Source organism: Rhopalosiphum maidis, chromosome 1, assembly GCF_003676215.2.
Source record: "Rhopalosiphum maidis isolate BTI-1 chromosome 1, ASM367621v3, whole genome shotgun sequence".
NCBI lineage: Eukaryota > Metazoa > Arthropoda > Insecta > Hemiptera > Aphididae > Rhopalosiphum > Rhopalosiphum maidis.
The window spans coordinates 79,653,684-79,676,064 of record NC_040877.1 but is presented as its reverse complement, the minus strand read 5'-3'; the positions used below and the strand labels follow the sequence as shown (position 1 = coordinate 79,676,064).

The following is a 22,381-nucleotide window of genomic DNA, read 5'->3' as shown; positions in this document are numbered from 1 at the left end:
ATGTTTTTCAGTAAGTCGGATGTTAATTAATAGAACCAGATATATTTTACATATTTCATTACTTACGTGGTTAATACTAAATAATAATTAATAATGGAATTTATAGGTAATAAATAACTTTCTATGCAGATATTTATTATATAATTGTGTACTTACACTGTTATACTATTATACCAATAAATAAAAATGAAATCTATCGTTATCTAGTAGTAGACAAACTTACTTTTTAAATTTAAAACAAACATTTTTTTTTGGTAATTTTTATTTTTACAAAGTTTTTAAACGCCATACATAACTACAATCTACACACAATTTTATTAAAGTAAATATCTGACGTAATTGAATTTACCAGACAAAATTTTAAGATATTAAACATTTACTGTTTCATCTATTTTTACATCATTTTCACATAATATTTTATCAGCTGTATTCACATGTTTATTTTTTACAAACCTATTTTTTATAATATTTAATATAAAAAAAAAGTTCTTGCTCATAGTAGGTATCTCTAACGATGTTGGTGTGTTACTCTATCGAAATATATTGTATTGTATTGTATCGTTAAGTTTGTACACCCTGTGTGTGTCGACTGTTATACAAAGATCAATTATTTATTAGTTTATTGCACTGTTGTCAACCACAATAGTTTAATAACAAGTGCAGTCTGAATCTGATACAGATCTATGTATCTCTTTAAACCTAATTTATATTAAAATATGATATTATTTAATAATATGAACTTACGTAGAATAATATGCGGAGCGGAGAAAATGCATAATAATAAAAAGAATATGAGGTTGTCTCCAAAATATTGTTTACTTTAAAATTTGTTATAGGTGATTTTGCTCTAAATCCACTATAGAACAAGTAATCACTATTCTCCGTAAGGATGTTTTTACGCTTTAAAATCGGTGGTATCACGTCCTCTTAACAATACGTGTATACTGTATATAACTTATATGCATGGGTAAGAATATGGCGCGAGATCATATTTTTACCTTTACTATTTCTAGTGTTCCCTAAATTTTGACATTACTTCATCACTAACGCTGACCGGTTCGAACGTCAAATACAATAAGGTATAAATAATTGTTTTTCATTATGTTTCCTGCATTGTGTTTACTAATCGTTAAAATAATTCGTATAATTTTGTAAAAATTCGAATACTGCATCACAAATGCTTATTGTAAAAATAATTTAACAACTTGTATATTTTCATAATTAATGTTAAAAAAAAAAATTATTATAAAAATATTAAGTGTATATTTTTAGATTTTTTTATTTTTACTATGAAATTCTTATGAGCAACCATATTATATTAAAATTTCAAGTCTTAGATAGGTATACAAATTGAATATCTTATAAATTATTAATACAAAATAATTGAGGAATATTTGTGATTTTGACCAATTTTGTTAAAAGTCAAACTTAAAATACATATGAAAAATTTTACCTAAGTTTTTAGTTACTTTTAAATAGGTATGTTAACGAATAATAAAGAACCTTATTAAATTTGTATGTTTGTTGAACAAGCATTCAAACAAACCATTTTCATTGGTAATAATTGAAAAAAAAATCAAAATTCCTTTCCTATAAATAGTTCAAAAAGAATCAAAATATTTAGAAAATTATTAAACTATATGTAGGATAAGTTAACATAAGTAATTCGTGATATTTGGTAATATCTTGTAATATTTTACTTTTGATCCCTCAAAATACCAACTAAATCGAATTTTTACGAGAATCCACCAGTTGAAAATCGATACATTTTTACTGCCCAAAAAGGTGATGACACTATGACAGACGGGAAAAAAACACAACAATTTAAAATTAATAAATTCATTGCTACGCTCAGAAATCAGAATTTATATATTTATTAGTAAATGAAAAATGGAGGTATTCATATTATGCATGAATCATCCAACATGGCTGTATAATATGCAATTTATATACTCCGGTGGCCGGTATACACATTATGTTTAATAGACATTAGACATAATCTGTTACGATTTTTTCATGAGTATTGGGGTATAAATAATAAATATATTGTTCTAAGAAAAATGTGTTGGGTATGAATAAAATTAAAAATAATTATTTGTATTTAAATTGAACCGTAAATTGTCATGTGTCAATAGAATTTAATACAAATGAGAAGCATTTAATATTTTAACTTTTAAGCTTTATAAACTTAATAATATAATTGAAAAATAAAAATCTAGGTAGATATACTTATTTTTATAAGTATAAAAGATATACGTAAAAATAATACTACAACAATGTAAGTAATAATTACATTCTTTAACAACATAAAAACAGTTGTGCAAACAAACACTAGTGTTAAAGCTCATAGGTATAAACTTTTAATTTAACAATAGGTACATTCAATGTATTTATAGAAAGTCTTTTCTGAGAAAATTAATTATAATAATTTTAGTCCAAATATGAGTTTAGTTTTGAGCACACTGTTAAGTAAAAGCAAAGAATCAGAAAATGTTGAAGATCATAACTCTATAATAACAGTTAACACTGGAAATCTTATAAATAGTAGATATTATATTATTATGATTTTTTAAAAATTATTTGTTTACAAATAGCATTATATGTCAATGATTCTATTATATTTTAGGCTTTAGTTAAGTTCGGATTGATAATATTTTTCTAATGGGCATATACATACAGTTTTACATATTAATTAATTAATTATATTATTCACTATGGTCTGTGGCGTATTGATATCAGGAGAGGGGTAAACCCCAAAGAAATTATTGAAGGATTAATTTCTTATAACATTTATTTTTTAGTGAATAATAACGTAAGAGTAATCGTATATCGTATTTATTCGAATTTAGTTTACTTTACTTAGATATAGTAAATTGTCGTTTATCATAGTAAAATAAACGGTTTACAATTTAAAATTCCTTTGTTATATTGTTTCGTATAATTCTGATTATAAATATTAAATATTACAGGTGAACGATGAACATTATCTTATGTGGATGGATACCTAGGGTATTTGAATAGTTCCAAGAAATTGTCGTTTCCACATAATATTATAATATATTAGATATTACCTCAGCACTTCCAAAAAAAGATCGACGTTCAAATCTGCTTAGTTTTATTCATCGATTCCGCACAATTTTCCACAAAATCAAACCATTAAATATTGCACACACTGATAAACATCAATAACGCATATGTGTAACTAAAATCACATAATCGTTTAGAATCGCACACCAGTGATCATATTTAATTAAAATCATAAGTAATGAAATTAATAAGAATATTTTCAAAACATTAATGTATATTTATTTCAATCTCAGTATTATCTGTTGAATTACTATACATACCTACTTTATTTTATCTTATTATACATAGAATTGTTTTTAATTAATATGAAAATTATAAGATCTCATATATTTAATTATTTTTATGACGATAAATGATAACAATAAATGTAAAAAAATGTAGCTATTAATTACAGTCGGTTTTGAATTATCGACCTTGCCCAATTCCTTTTTGACAATAAAAAAAAAAAATTCGTGCAGTACTGAAAGGTCTAAAACTTGTAGTTATAAATGGTTAGTACTAACTACTAAGTGTGCGTTTTTGAAGAACACCCAATAATTAACGCCCCTTCCTCCGTTAAAAAAATTGAGGTCTAAGTACGCCCCTAATTTTTCAAATAAAATGATATTTTAATGACATAATGCATATTATTATTATATAATGATAATATAATTCACACATATAACTTAGGTATATTATTAATATATTTTTATCTTAAAATTTCTAAAAAAAATTGTTTAATTTTAATTAAAATACAGTTTGTATAATATTATACTAGGCGCTATAGTATAAAACAAATATAATTATTATAAGCCATTCATCTGCTAATTGCTATCCTGCATTTTTTATTTATTTAATTACGTAATGAACTATTATCTGTTAGGTATAACTGTATAAGGATACATGTTATATCCGGTAAGAACTTGATATTCTTAAATCATAAAATGTAGAATGGTTTAAATATATAATAGATAATAAATAAATATACAAAAACCCTAAATGCCTAATCAAGTATTAGTTTGCAGAGCCTTTTTCGTCCATTAACTGTAAGTATAACTTACTACAGTAATTTGTTTAAACAATCCGTTTAAAACACACTAGATTGTCTAGATTTAAAACGGATTGAGATGATAATTTGCTTCAATTTACCTCTCCTTATAACATTTAAAATATATTCTTTCCGTGCACAGCACCGCTTTTGTTGAGCATTTTTTTTATTACACATTATCAGCTTATTATTTATACAAATTTACGCAATTAATTTATACTTATAATAGTAGTCAGGTGTGATATAGCGATGTATATTGTTTACCTACCTAGCACTTATTATAATATGATAGAATATCTATGAAATGAAAATAAAATATTATAGCCATTTAAGTATTATTTTTTTTATTCAAAACAATCAAAACCATTAAACACCTATAGTTGTTTTTAATGACAACAATAATATAGCAATATACATAGAATCATAAAAGAAGTCTTGTGATATCTCATATAATTAGACAACCGTCATAAAATAAAAGTAATTAATGGTAGGTACATAATTGCAGTATAATATATATCATTTATATTATGTATAAAAATTAAAATTATTTAAAATTATATGTCAACAATTGATTGTTCAGGGGTACGTGTCAGATTAATTTAAACAGAATGGCCGAAGAGCGGACAGTAGCTTTTACGCTCACTTCTGCCATACCCAGGGACGTATACGGAAAAAAGTTTTGGGGAGTGTTTTTGAAAATTAGTTATTGAAAAGTAGAACTTTTTTAATAAATATACAAAAAAATTTATGAAAATTAGGTATACTTAAAATACTTTTTTTAGATGCAAACATTAATCTAACAAAATTAATATTAAAATTGAATAATTAAATAACCATACAAAAACCCAAGTACTTCGGGGGGTGTTTGAACACCCAAAACACCCCCCTGTGTACGTCCCTGGTCATACCTATCATGTAGATTTTACGGACGTCGACAGGACTTAAATTATACATTGTTATAAACATAATAATATAATATCTATTATAACAGCTCTGTTTACCTAAACGCTGCAAAATGTTTAGAAGTTCTCTCTATCGTCGTATAAAATAATAATAATGATAATAATAGTATAGTAATATTAATATTTATTAATATTTTCGCGAAGAGCCGCAAGGTCACCAATCACCGATCCACTTCCCGTACCGGTCGCCAGATGGCATTTATGCCTTTTCTCTTCCCGCGGAGTGATTCAGCAGCGGCGGCGCGACAGGCTATATACCTACCTACGCACCGCTCAACCCCTTTGAATGGGACGCAGCGCGCGGCACGAGCTCAACAGTCGTTTCGCGCCCGACGTGCCGACCACACGCGTTCGCCGATCGAGGTTTCCGTCGCACCGGAACCGAGCGGATTTCGCGCCGCACACGGAATCAACCGTCCCCGATTCAATACTATCGTTTCCGGTGACTTTCATTACCGCGGAGTTTCTGGCTTCCGAAATTCCCGAAAATTCTGTCAGGTCGAATACAATTGTCGTTTTCACGCGAAAAAAATAAATCCGAGATCGTCTCGCCGCCGCGCGACGAGTCGACGGCGTACGTTCGTCGTCCGTTGTCTATGAACGATTACCAAGTGTGGTAATATAGGAGCGGATCGACAGAGGTACGCGCAGCCACGACGAGCGTCGACCATGCGTACCGCCGCGCTGACCGCGGTCGCGGTGTTGGCCTGCTGTCGGCCACCGCTACCGGCCGTTCGGGCCGCGTGCTTGCACACGGCCAGAGACCTGCAGGCCCAGGCCCGCGCATCCGAGGTGGTGGTCAAGGCGCTGGCTATGCGCGTGTGGCCGGAACCTGATGGGCTGGTGGGCGGCCACTTTGCGGTCATGGCAGTCTACAAGGGCGCCCGAGCCGTGAAAAACGTATTACGCGTCGGCGGCACCGACTTGTTCAATATGCACGACAAGTGAGCAGCACTTTTGTTTCGCTTGACCGTCTAACGACAATAATAAATGATTATTAATATTACATAATTGAAAACGGTGATAAATGATAATAATATTAAGGCTCGGTTTTCGATAGGTATATACACGAATAGTGCAATATTTTGTGATAGACATAACTCATATTATTCTGACATTTCTATTCACGAATTTTACGTAAGGCATACATGGTTGTGATTAAAATAATAATATGTGGCTGATTAAAACTAACGTAATTTTGATTTTCTACAAGCTTTACATGAGAATTTTAAATGAAAAGAAAAAAAATCGCTATTTATTTCATTATAATCGCTACATATTATATAATAATACATACACGACATTTATTATATAATTTATTATGATCGTTTTGACAGGTCTAAAATATATCAGATTCTTATAACCGTAATAATTGTCATATTTAGTAACCGCGTATTTAATTATACACTTTTATTATAAAAATAGATTACAATGCACTTTTAAAACATTTAATACGTGAGTGATTTAGTGTCGATGCTTTTTTTTACGATAAAACATCTAAAGCCAAAAGCAGTTCTACATTAATAAAAAGTACTGTTAGAGTTTGGTAAAAAGCGTTTTTCAACTGATGGGACCATTTTGTTTTTAAATTATGTAAAATTCGAATGTAATGTGAAAAATACAACGTACGGTAGTATATTATTTTTGGGGATAGAAAACTACATAGAAGCTGTGAAAAACTCGGTCGCTTTTTTTTTTATAAAATGTAATGCTTTTTTGTTATTTCTTTTGCTTAAAAATACGAACCCCTAATAATAATATTATTACAATATTCTTCTGTTGCCGTAAGTGTACGAGTACCTGTATTATGGAAAAAAACCAGAAATCTAATAATAGCGCAACACGATTGATATGAAATTAGTAGACTTTATCAAAACTGAAAATAGTATAACATAATAATATATCGACAATATAAATATCAAGGAATTACGATATTATAGTATTAGCAATTAACATTGATTATTAATACTAAATACTAATATAAGAATACTAGTATATTTTATAAATTTATAATCAATGATATTACGTATTATCCCTGATAATTACTATAGAGTATATATATGTATACCTTTTTTTTTTAAAAACTCCTAATAAACGAATTATTGATTTTTTACAATTAAACAATTTACAAATGATTTATGCGACTAGTTTTGCATGTATTTGTGAAATGTATACATTATGATTGTCAGAGGCATTATTTATTCGTTTCAACCCGATAAAATGTGACACTGGACGGTTTAGATGGAACAACTATAGTACTACGCACTATTTTTTTTTTGTATCTGCATCACAAAGTGTAATCATGTCATATTATAAATTATAACATAATTTACTACGCGCATAATTCTCCCATATTGAGTTGTAATTTTAGTAACTATTTAGTCTGTAGTAGAAGTATCTTACTCGAGTATGTAAAATGGTCATGTTCAGCAAACTTGTATTGTGTATAATATAACAATATTTACTATTTATGGCCATATCGACCTAAATTACGAGCTAATACTAATGTTGTGTGTATGTGAATTAAAATATTTCGATTTCTAAGTATTCTATAAAGATAGTAATTAATTTTCTTGGTTATGATTATTGTATTGTAGATTTATATTCAATAGTATGTTGATTATAACAAATAATATTAATAAAAAAACAATAAAACAACTTAATTACTACTTTACTATTAAATGGCTAGTTATTATAATATAGGTATTTTAAAATTAAAATAATAATTTTATATTGATATTTACTCATTACACTTAATTATAATATTAATGATTAAATTGACAATTGTAAATACTAAATACTATATTCATTTAGTAGTGTACTAGTGTATTTTTGTATTATTTTTTTCTTTTACATCTATTTTTCTTATAGTTTTAGTCATATTATATAGTTTTAATATGTACCTACTACTTTGTGTATTTGTTTAATTTCTAAATATAACATATTTAAGCTACATTTTTGTTTTATTATCTTTATATGAATACCATCATGACTAAATATACTAAATAGTCATGGATGTGATTATAATTTTTATAGGTAGTAATCTTGAGAAATTAATTTAAATATTTTATCTTGTTTAGAAACTTCTATAATGTTTAGTTATTACTTTATTAGTTTATAAGCTACTTGTTACTATAACATTATGATACTTATCGTATACGTATTATTAAAATTAATACACGTTTTACCTTAATACAATGTTGGGTACAAGATTTCAACCTAATTTTAATTCTATGATAATTTTAATACAAATCAGTTAAAATTTCTGAAAATAATTAGTGTACCTTATTTAAATTTTATTAAATATATATATATGTTTTTGTATTTTATATTGAAATAATATCTCTTACAGTTTTATTTCTGGCTTAATAATATAAATTATTTTATTATTATCGATATATTATAAGTAGTGTTTTCTTTTTAAATAATATCATTAATACTGCATTACATATTTTATGAAATTCTATAATCACTATAAATTATAGTCACATCTTAAAATTATTTTAAATTGTAATTATATGATAATATACACGTATAACATTAGGTTTCAGCTACATTATAGTTTTTGGTTTTCAATAGTAGCCACATAAAAGTTTGTTCATAATTAAAATTATTTTCAACATAGAAGTTTTCAATGTATTATGTATGAATGCATGGTATATTAATAATGATAAAGGTACACTGACAAATTTAATTTTATTATTAACTATTTATTATTATGTATTTTCTTAATTAATGTTTTTCAACCCTACATTACTTATATTGAAAAGTTTTGTAACAAAATTATGGTAATTCTATTGAAGTGAAATTAGTGTTTACTTTATTATTATTTTTTTAAAATAATTAGACTTTTATACTGAATACTGATGTATTATTATTGTACCCAAAAATAAAAAACCTTGAGTTTAGGTTTCAAGTGTAACTAAACGTTTAGTATTGTTATGTTATGTTGTGTTTAATTTGAATTTAATAACAGATAATTGTTTTTATGTTTATGAAATAAATAATGATGAGTAGCTAAATATATAGGTAAATCAGCATATACTCGTATTTCCATTAAAAATAAGGATAATGTATTTGTATAATTTTTTTTTATTTTTATTTTCTTAATTAAGTTATTAATATTGAATTCATTTTTCCAATACACCACTTATAAAAACATAACAATCAAAAATCACATAAGTAACTGCATACAACTCATATAAACGATAATATGGTTATAATTTTGTGGGTGGTGTTGGGAATAAAGAATATAAATTAACGCGTATTAAGATCATGTATTATAGTATAATAATTATCCCGACGAAGATAAGTTAGATAGTATATTTTTATTTTTATTTTATGAGAGGAGAGTGTAGGGAGGTCAAAAGTACCTAATACAAGTCAATTACGATGTATTGTATAATTGGACAAAAACTATTATAGTATTAATAGATTAGAATTAATTACAATGGTTTTTTTAAATTTTAAAGAGTACAGAAATATTAGAAAATAATGGTATACGTATTAGTAAACAATCACAACGATTTATATTTCATGAATCACAATAAAATAACTTAAATTGATTGAGAAAAAATTGAGAAAATCACTATAATAGAATATGTTATGGACTATTTTTGTATTAAATTTTTAAGTTTTTTAACTAACAAATAAAGATTTTATCAATATAAATCGAATAAAAAGATAGAAAATTGAAATACTGACAATATATCTATAAATAGTTAATAATTAACTTAAATATGAAATTCAATGTGTATAGAAAATTATAACATAAATATTATATACTAAATTTTGTTTTTTTTTTTCATATTCATAAAAAAAATACGTTTTAAAACAACCGTCATAATAATTAAGTGTTATAACATCGTAGTTAATGTATTAAACTTCAGAAAAACTAATTTCGATGATGCAGGCACAGTATATAATATACATATATATATTAGATTTCAGTGTTTGGCCCAATAATCTTTAATGTCAAATATCACTAACGAAAACTCGCCATTAATATATTAATCGACCAAGTGATAAGAAGTACCTATGCTAATTAAATCGCTTGCATACAACCTACCAAAGTACCAACATATTCGGTAGGAGAGTTTTCAGTTTATTTAAATGTAAGTGTTTATGTATGTACTCGTTCATAGATTACGGTCAAAGCCAGTGAGTTGTATTATAAGTGTTTTTATAAAACATCTTCAGATTTATCTTAATACAGTATTATCTTATAGAAATTATTAAATAATAAATATTATATTAGTGCACCAATTTAATAACATGTTATTCTGAATTTCTGAATGATATTTTAATCGTGTAATATGTTGTGTAAACACAAGTTATACGAGATATTAACACAATATGTTTTTGATCGCACTTAATGAGTTGAACAACAAAAAACTGTTTTAATTAATTGTGGTAATTATAGTTTAAATCTTAAAATTTGTAAATATTAATCTTTTATTGTGTACATAATATTTTAACACGCTTCTGTACTTTTTAATCTTACCTGTTTTAATAATAATAAATAAATAAATTATTTATTTCTTGATATGTTTTATAAAACTTATTAACTTAAAGTCTAATGTAACATTATTTAATCATATGTAAAGTCACTCAGAAAAGTAAATTTATTATACAAAATCAAAGATATATTTTTTTTTTTGTCTCATTAGATAAAATAGAATTGTTTATTCTTTCACTATACATGTACGCGCACAGAATGCGCCAGGTTTAAATGGCACAAGCCGTGGCTTGTGGATTTTTGTACGACTTTAATTCGTTCAAGGATTTTGTTTAATGTTTTACTAAGAAATAATAAAAATTCTAACCCACGAGGATGAGGTATGAAGAACTTTAGGCAACCAGTAACCGCTAACCGTGTCTTATCACTGCCGTTCCATCCGTCTCAAAGCGTGAATTCTACCACGGTTGGAAAATATTGATAACAAAGACATGTATGATATTATATACAATATTATATAAATATATTATCTAGTAACTTTTTTAATAATTATCTATTTGTTCGAAAATATAAAAATGTTTAACAAATAACCAATATGTGTTATATGAATTGATATATTGTATTAAATTTATCTTTTTTGTTGTGGAAGAGGGAGGTTTAGGTTAGGTAGTAAACGTAATTTTGGGAAAGTGGTCCTATTTTCTTCATGGCATACCTCATACCAAAGTCCAGTACAATGCTATGCAGTTTTCAGATAAGTATTCGTAGTTCTTCTACAGTTCTAATATTTTTGATTTTGGTATAAATATTTAGTTTCGTTTCTATGGTTGAAAACATATATATGTAAGAGCAAAAGAAATAGTTAACATAGGTGTGCGCGGGACTTATTGGTAGGTGTTGCTGAAAGTTATTAATTTATATGTATTTAAGCTTTAAGAAAAGAGCATTTACACTGTTAATAATAGGAATTTTTCTTCAGTCTTGAAAATTCATATGATTGATACAAAAATGGATCATAATGTTATGAATGTTCTGTTTGATACTTCTATATTCAATCAATAAATAATTGATTTCTATGTAATTTAGTAAAGATAAATAAAAAATGTAGTTTATGAAAATGTAATTGATAAAATATTATATTGGATATTATGAGTATATTATAAAACACTATTGAATAGGTATAGACATTAGATACCAAATATACTTACTTACTCATGAGTTAATATTTTTTTTCCAAATAAACAAACACAAACTTATTGTAAAATATTTTAAAATAATTTATTAATAAATTTGATTTGTAATGTTATTGTAATTTGTAAATTGTAACTACTAACAATACTATCAATACTAACGTCTAACAATAGTTACTAGTTAGTTAGAAAAAACAAAAATTGTAAGAGAAAACTGTAACTATATTTATTATTTGCATCTCGCAGATGTTGCTAAAGCATACCCTGCAACACCCGTGTGAACGCCTATAATAGTTAATAATATATACTTTATATGAGTTGATATATCCTACTTATTAGATTTATAATACTTATAATATATGTATACGTAATTTATACGTTTAAGATACAAGTTTAGAAATACACATAAAAAGTCATTTAAAATGGTTTTGTTTTAATAATATCTATATTATTCAGATGAAAAAACTAAATTTTAATATTTATAATTCAAGTTATTTTTCAAAAAAAAATCATAACTCAACTAAGTTAATTTTTCTTTTTAACTAAATTAGTTTATTAGTATAATATAATCAAAGTGTATATTAAATGTAATTATTATATATTATTATGTAACATTTTATATAAAAAAAAATACATGTAATTTAAAATTAGACTGTAATTATTTTAAAATTCTGTAAGAATTGAAAATGTAACTTTATTATCTCAACCATGGTAATTACAGTTTAGAATTACTTACACTACCTATATTATAATATGTATAAGAAACAATTATGCAGAGGTTTTTCACATGTATCTGCATTGCAGTACAAAATCTGGTCCACTATATACACCTTATTTCTGGTAATCTACATTTAAGCCAGTGACAATTTACAGTCAATCGCATTTATACGCATTAATTAAAAACTGTTGACTTTTAATCAAGCTTAATTTTTAAGTTTAATAAAAATACTTGATGCGATTGAAATCAAGTGTCAGTTACCCATAACAATATTCCTCACTTTAAAATTACCTCATCGTAATAAATTACATAATATTGTATGATTATAAGTGCAAAATATTAGATGATAAACTGAATATTTTTAAGGTTTTTAATAACCTAACCCTAAAAAATAATTTATCATTTTTTAATCACAGTTAAATAGATTAATTTTCGAAATAACTATAGTTTTTACATTTTAACTTTTTGAAATCAAGAGTTTTTCGAGATTTAATAATTATTATTTGTATAGAATTATATCTGAAATTTGTAATTCTATTTAAATAAATATAAATTAATCATTTTTAACAAAAAAAAAATATGCTTCATTATTAATTGTATTTTTTTTATTATTCACAATTTATACTTTTATTATTGAATATTCCACCAAAAAATATAATTTATCTAACTACTATACCATATATTTAAGTTATTTTATTTGTATTGAATATATACTTTCTATTATTACTTAAATTATAATTTCCAATGCACAATATAAATTTTTAAATAATTTTGGCTATTTTAAGTTCTTTACATTTTACACTGTTCGAACAGAATCTCGGTAGTTACTTCAAAGTTAATAACAGATAATATAAAATACAATTTTAATAATTACCATATTAAATGATTTATATGTGAAATGGTGGTGAAAAATTAGTTTAACTTATCATATAAAAAATTTTTACAACATTTTAAGTATATAACGATATATTATAAGAAATACTGACTGATAGACCATATCAACTCAGAATTTTTTTTCATATGTAATGATTCCTCGTTCAAATAAATAATTACTTTATTATAGTGAGTCCCCCACTTGGTAGTTTACTTGATCTTACGCACGTTATATTTATTTGAGATGTTCAATAGTCTGCACATTCTTAGTACAAGTCGAAAAAATATCTATATTTTGATTTGACAGGCATATGGGTTCGTGTGAAGAGACCATCTAGTATCGACACTTCAGTTTTATAGATTTAGAATTGTAATATTATATTGTATTCATAAATTAAATATAACATGTATTTATTTATATAAATAATTACGATTATTTTATTTTATACAATATTTTATGTTTAACATTTTGTAGTACATTTTGATTTTCTTAAATTAAAAAACTATTAATATTATTAATTTATAGTAGATATTCTTACATATTTAGTGTAAATATTGATAGTTCAATACCCAATTGCAATCTCAAACGTATTTAAAATTTAGTTTAGATACGTTGTGTACTTATTGTTTTGGTCTGTAGCGTATACTTTTTTAAAACATTTTGATATTGGTTTAAACTTTTTATGACAGTTGAAATGTTCAAAAAGTTTCATAAAATACGTCCGTATTTTTTAAACCTATAGTAAAGATGTGTTAGAAAATTACAAATAACTGTGAAGATAGATGAGAAAACGGTAATTATGATCAAATGTTAAACTATATTTTAAGTAAACTTCCATTTTCAATGTGATATATATTACAATTGCCTCATACAATTTTAAATAATAATAAAATACTATTCTCTAATAAGATAATTGAAATGAGACATTTTTATAAGGATCTGTGGTTACTGGTTAGGTATTTAGGGTTTTTACTTAATCTATATAATACTTTATCCTGTTCTATCTTTATAGAAAATTATACTATAACAATTTTTTTTAGTATAATATTAATCAACAGTAATAATATTTAATAAAAATTATCAATAGTAATGACCGGGTATAATTATTTTAATGTTGTAAAAGTAAAAGAAATAATAATAATAATAATAATAGTAAACGTATATAATCATGATAATAAATATCTGCTATTTTCATATGACAACAATATTTATACTTGCCATGAAATTGAAGTCACTGCACTTAGTTGCAGAGCTCGAAACCGTTCATATTTTAAGGGATTTTGTCATTGTCATGTTTTTTCCATTGAATTAATTTGTTATTTTTTTCCTTGTCTTATATTTTATCACTTGTTAAATATTGTTGGTTAGATCATCAATGAACCTAACCTAACCTATCTATAATTCTTACTCATATTTTTATATCTGTTGTGAATTTACCGCTTGATGTGCGCCGTCACAACTAATTCATTTCTTTACAGTGAAGTCTTATTTACTATTCGAAATAATTAATATTAATTAATAATATGTACAAGAACACTGACCTATTGCAATGTTAATGCACATTTTCGATTTAATATAATATAATATATAACTCATTATACTCATGTTGTTGTATATTTATTGTTGACTTGTTTGACAGGTAAATGCTTCCCCTTGTACCTACCTTTATTTACTATAAATGTAAACAAATAATTGTATGTAAACACTGTTATTATCATTGAAGTAAGGTGATAGGCTGACATTCTACAAAGTGATCTCAATGATTGCTTTATATTTATATAATTCTCTTTTTCGGTTCAGATCAAATGAAACAACTGGCAAATTCCCCGAGTTCTAAAACTATCCGGACAAGTATTGAAAAGATTTAGTGCTCAAACAAAGATACTTTAGGGACATAAAGGTAGTGGTTAAAATAGTAGATATACATAATTCATTGAGTTTTACTTTACTGATATTGCAATGTGCTAAGTCAAGCAGTGTAAAATGACATGCTTTTGCTATCGTATTTAATGAGTTTTAGACTTATTTTATTAATTTTCCAATAATTTTATAAATTATTACATAGTGTATTAGTTTTTACAAAACAATGAATTCATTGAATAATAATAATAATAATAAAAAATAATCATACTTAACTTGAATGAAAAAATATATAATTCCATAAGGGCATTGTACTTAATTACACTCATATTATGGATAACTTAAACAAAACTTATAATGCTCATAGTTGTTTAAAAAATAATCTTTGAACTTCGAACAACAACACGAGTTTCTTTCATAAAACAAATGTGGGTTTGTCTGGTATTACAAAGGATAAGTAAAATTCACATTCATAAATTTCATTATTATTATTTACCTAGTTAACTCAACTTAACTATTAACTTAACCTAACTTTTATTTAAACTATTGTTCACCTCATAATATCTACAACTTTGTAGTTTTGTATTCTTTGAATTTACTTTAGTAAATGTAAAAAAATAGGTCTGAATTTAGAATCATTAAGTTTTGTATTAATTTATTCATATTAAAATACTATATTTTTCGATATATTCGTAGTAAGTAAACACACAAATAAATTAATATTTATTTTTTATTTATTTCCTGCAGAATTCGAATATTTAATTTTTTTGAAATTTGTTTACATTATGCTCACTTTAGCTCAAATTAAGTTTTCATAAGAATTTGTTATTAATTTGATACGAATTAAACTATATTACAATTATATTATAAAGAATATTGCCCAGGTATTATTAATTAACACAATGTATTATTTATAATGATTGTATTAATGTGATATGCGAGTAATGTAAATCAATCGAACTGCGGACAGAATTAAAAAAAAAAAGTATTTATTTAATATGTAATGTGTGTTAGGGCAAGTAAGTTGATGCCTTTAAGAATTTCAATTATTTTGAATAAATATACATAGTTTTAACAGGGTTTCCATATCGCTGTGTATGTAGTAAGTACACAACTATTTATTCATGTGCATTATGAATATTATTCAATAATATTTAATTAAATAATAGCAGATAGTTAAAGAGTATATATTATTATATACATTTTATATTTAGTGTTATTGAATAGATACTATAATTACCTTTTACATTTTTTTTATAGCTACGTCATCAAAACAATTGTACCTATTGGAGTATTACACCAATTTGATATAGTAACCGTATAATCTGATTTATCCATTTGTGATCGTTTTGATAATATATTATTTTCATTCTGCAATATAAATCAATGATCGACCATCAGATCTCTGGTTAATGTATTTATTTCCATTTGGCTAAACAATAATGACCTTTATAATTCTTTGTTTTTCACGTGAATGATGCGCATTTGTCGATAGACAAGTAATTGGATAGAACACATAAGGTATACAACTTAAATCTCGTTTCAGATAAAATAAATCTATGAAAAATGTTTTATACACAACATATTTCGAAGTTCTGTTGTACTCGAATAGATAAAAACGTCGCTCTCAGAATTGTTACATATTATTGGTTTTCTGATAAAACTGTATAGACGCATACCTTAAGTTATCTTTAGTCTATACCGTAAAAAACATCAAATGCAAGAGAAAAAAAATGTATTAAACATCCATCTTAAGTTTTTTGATCTAAGACTGTGAATTAAGTATTCGTAAACGAATTCTAATAATAAATTTAAAAGTACTGACTGAAAATGGTGTTTTACTATTTATGAATTATTATTATAAATTCGGAATTTATACTTTGTTAGACATTAAAATCATTATTGTAATTTTGTAATCACTTACATTATAATGATTTAATAATTAGAATTTTAGGTGCCACAAATAATGCCCACAACAATATTAATGATAAATTATTAAGTAATAATTAACTTCGAAAATAAATTTCAATGAATATTTTAAAAACACACTTATTATTATTATTTATATTAAATTATAAGTAGCTTATATTTTTAAATTATTCTATCAGAAACAAGGGAAGTATGTTTTTTTTTATAGATTATAGTTACAAAAATGTATTACAATTACATTTTAATTTTTAGATTACTGTATGAAATTTTCATGATGATAGTAATATTATTCTAACAAGGATTCAAATGATTATTGTTTCCAAGGAAATTGCATTGTATTCGTTGTTTAAGTTTATATAATGGATGAGACTAATTATTATTCGTTGAAATTGTTAACAATGAGTTAGGGTCGGCGAACTAATGTCGACAAAAATTATGGTTTGTGTTCAATTTTTCTATTTTTCCATAAAATATGTATAATATACTTATTTATTTTTAAATGCTTTAATCGTAATAAGTTAATGGGTTGGTGGTAAGAAACGTCCTGTCGTAAAATGTTCTCAACAGTAAAATCGAGGTCATAACGCAAACAGTTGCTTTGGCTCTTTAATATTCCGTGGCGTTGTCAGTGATAAGTACGCGTTTCTCATGTAAAATAGTCTCAATTTCTTTTTCTCTTGTTTTATCTCTTCGTTCGTTTTGCCAAATAAACACCACAGAGAGATATTATTATTATATTTAGCCAATGTCTTATATTTTTCTAACTATGTATGTATATTACACTGCATTACACATTAAAAAAATGTATATATTATATACCTACAAATAAAACAAAGCATAGGCATATATATAGATTAAAATTAAAATGAGCATAATTTATTTATTTTAAGTTGTAAGGATTTTATAATAACAAAATAAATAATACTAATAGTTGTTAACTATTATATATACTAGTATTTTTTATACTTGTTTTATGAACGAATCACAATTTTGAACAATTATTATAATAAAACAGTATATAAACAATTTTGTCGTCAATAAAATACATTTATATATTAACACACACACACACACACATATATATATATTATTTATGTAATATAATGTACTTATTTGGACGACTATAATAATCATAATCATAATAATATTATATTATGTCAGTTGGTTCTGTATTTACTTTTGCCTATACATAACGCCGTCGTAGTTTTATTTAGACATTGACATTTTTAATTTCCTTTCCGTTATCTTACGATAGATTTCAAAACAAATTATTGTTACGACATTTTTTATGAACTAAGTCTAAACTGTTGATTATTATACAGTAGACGTCGCTTATAAGACTCACGGATATAAGATTCAGTCGCTTATTAGACTCAAAATCGTCTGGAACGGTCCGGTCATATCAAAATACATTAAAAATAATCGGTTATAAGACTCAACACTTCGGTTATAAGACTCAAATTTTGTAAAATAAATAGTAAAAAATAAACTTTTTTGGTTATAATTTAGAAATAAATTGGTATTGAAAAATTAAATAATATTCGTGACGATTATTTCTAGTTTTTGTTGGTACCTTATAACACATAATAATTTTTATCGCCGATAAAAGTTCACATTTATCGAAACGATTATCGTTATTATATTTTCAGAATATTAGAACAAAATAAAATTACAATTTTTTTTTCAAAAATAATTTTTCAAAATAAATAATAAATACATTATACATACATCCTTTATACATTTTTATTAACGTATAATTTTTATAATATATTTATATGTAATATTTACCCATTATAATTTTAGTTTTTTTTTCCACTTCGCCTATAAGATTCATTCGGTTATAAGACTCACTTTATACTGGTCCCAAAGTGAGTCTTATAAGCGAAGTCTACTGTATTTCAAAATATAATCTAATTTGACGATGTTATTATTTAGAATGGTAAAATATCAGCCAATCGTAAAGAAACAATAGTGTTTCAATGTTTAGTTGTTGGAATAAAGGAAATAAATTATATTGCAATAGGACCTTTTATGAGTGAGATACAATTTATAAGTTTTAATAATTGGAATATCATAAATGTTTTTATCTAATACTCTTTATATTTGCCAAAACTTATTGTTTCCTCCAAATAATGTTTTTTTTTCAATATCAAATTCTCTACAACCACCGCTTTTCCTGTTTTTTTTTAAAAGTACCTATAGTTAATGATTATGTTGATTCTAAATTCATTATAATTAAAGTTATTATTTTATATTTGGTCTAATCACTATTCAGTGATATTTTTTAACTGTATTAGTATGTAAGTAAAAATAAATTTTGTGTAATGTTGTAGTGTTACAATCCTGTTTATAATAGGTCGTGAATATGCTTGTCTTTACATTCCTTAACGGCTTATTTTGCAAAGAAAAATTGGTTTTTATAACATTAAAGTTGTTACAGTAATTTATAAATAATATAAGATTATTATATACATGAAAAACTACAATTTATTTATATATATCTCAGAGGATATTTTGATTATAAGCCGTAACTATAATGAGATACGAAAGAATCTGCGGTGAGATTTGGTAACGATATCAGCAATGAAGACATGTGATGATGTTTGTGCATGTGTATATCCATTTCACGCATGTATACGATATAAGTAAATCAAGAATCTTACAATCGAGACAGCATTTTAGTTTTACTTTAATGTATTAAAAAAAAAACTAACAGAGTGCATGTAAAAATGCATTTAGTTTACGTGTTGTATATTGTGTAGATCATAAAAGAGAATTTAAAAGAAACGAAAAGTATCCAGTATGTTATGTTATTTCTTAGACCCCCACATGGAACTTGAATAAATTAACCGTAATAAAGTGCTATAATATTATACGATTATGGCATCTGTAATGTGTAACATTTTACTAGCAGCAATAGTTAATCGTCTATTATTGATAACAAATATATATTGGTGTTGGACCAGGAATAGTAATAGTAGTAATACACCAAAAAATTATCAGCTGATGATCTAAATGTTTAATTTACATATTCCATAGACTTATTTTCATACTCAAATTTAGTTATATCTATAACTGTTAAGTCATAATAATGATTGAGACTTCTATTTTCGAATCAAGAATAAAGTTTATTTTGTTGTTCATTTGAAAACATTATTAAACGCAGATGCAAAATAACTTGATGACATGAATGCCAATAACTTCATTAGAATAGCAACATTTAAATGTAGTATATTATATCTTATATAACTCAGTTATTGAAATTACCACAAGTAAATTTATTTATTTACGAGAAAAATAATATTATACGTCTACTTTATACACATACAACTACGTAACCAAATTATTCCAATACCTATAGTTATTTTTTTTAATAATCTGTGTCTTGTAAGATTAAGCCGACACATATAATATACGTATAATTTAGTGGATATCACATGTATTACTCTACCTACAGTGCATGCAGTTATTTATATTTTATAAAGTTAAAAAGTCATTCATACAAAAACGTAATACATAAACATACATGCATTTTCTTTGTTTCCACATTAAAAATTGAAAAAGTAGTTACCCGTTCTGTTGCACGAGTGTACATTGAGTAAATTACTATAATACGAGTGGACAATTTTAATTTAACGATAAATCATTACATATATATAAAACTATTATAAGCAAAGAAAGTCATCCATTCTATATTACTAAATATACAGGTATGTTTCCTGATAATCGGTTTTCTTATCTAATAATTTATTTTTATATCCAACCACCTCGCTGAAGCACTCAACCCGGACCCCAACAATATACACAAGATCATACAATTCCTCAAACAAACGAATCTCATAAACAAACTGTAAATTGTAAATAATACTAATCTCTCTACTTATCTCATAATTATTACTACTTTGTCTTGTTTTTAAATACTAAATTACTTTGTATATTTTTCTTAAATATTAATGTGATATGTAAATATACTTATAAATAATGTACTATTACATCCAATGGCCATAGACGCCGCGGATAGTTGTTTAATAAAAAAAAAAAAATTATTTTAGTTCCTATTAATTATTTTTTTTTTTTAATTTCATCAGCCATGTAGTCTCTTTCTTTCTAAAACCAATTCACCCCGTATTTCTCGTTCGTAAAATGTTTTTCTCGAAGATCGGCAGTTTATTGTAGTCTCTTTTTGTTGTTACTAATGTATTACAGCTATACGTAGCACCACATGGTATCAAGTTCTGTACACATTTTTTCTTTGGTCTTCCTGGATAATAGCCTGGACTTCAACAATACATCTATAGCAAAATACGCTTTGTTAGTAAACTTTAGGCATAGTTTTATTTTCTCGTGCAAAAAATTTGAATTAGTTATATATTATCGCCTAGATACTTAAAACAGATAACTTGTTGAAAGGAAGGACCGTTAACTTTCAAATCATTCGTGTCTTCTTCGTTATTCGTCTTCTTCGTCAGCATTTGGTTTTTTCTTGATTAACCATTCGTTTACTCACATTTATTATACCAACTAGTGCCCTAGTTAAATCTTGTTTAGAATTCCCAAGGAGAACAGGGTTATCTGCATAATCTAGGTAAGTATAATACTCCTCATTCACTTCCATCTTTTGTCCTCTAGAGTCTAGGTAGACTCTTTATAATTTCTTCTAGTGCAAGGTTGCATAACTCAACATTCTCTGACCAACATTTTCAGTAATATTATTGCACATATTAATTAATCTCACGAGTTTCCATGAATTCTGAAATTCTTTAAAGCAGTCTATAATAATAACAATTGAAAATAATCTCCTTTTATCACACACACATACCTTCAAATTACTAACTAGATTCACTTTCCTAATGAAAAATACACTGAAGTTAAAAATCTAGGTATTTCACTACTTCACTGTAAGGTGACGAAAGAAATACAAAAAAAAACACATTCATCATTCATGATTGCACAAAATCGATAGGTTCATCGTTCTGCTCAGGATCTGAAATTGTTAAAAATAACTGCTTTCAGTTATTAAATCTTTTATACAATTTTAATTTAAATAATCTATCAGTTATTCATTTATATTTATATAAATGAAGTATTTTTTTTATTTAACTATAGCATATTATATATTATAAATAATAATGTGTACATATCAATACAATTTAATATTATTTATTTTTCTTTACAAAAGAATTTTAAAAAAAATATTTTTTTTTTTATTTAAAGCTATAAAGCTAAAATTATTAAAATTTAATTTACATGTTTTATAAACTATAAATTTAAAAAGT

At 25.2% G+C, this 22,381-nt stretch overlaps 1 protein-coding gene across 1 annotated transcript in view; it reads left to right on the top strand.

Annotated features, from left to right (window-relative positions):
• The first annotated feature begins 5,408 nt into the window (after positions 1–5,408).
• Positions 5,409–22,381, top strand: part of LOC113556807 — a 140,566-nt gene continuing 123,593 nt past the window's right edge. The window contains exon 1 of the mRNA XM_026961965.2: positions 5,409–6,020. Within this exon, the coding sequence (XP_026817766.1) occupies positions 5,746–6,020 (275 nt within the window). The 5' untranslated portion in view covers positions 5,409–5,745. The remainder of the gene's footprint in view (positions 6,021–22,381) is intronic.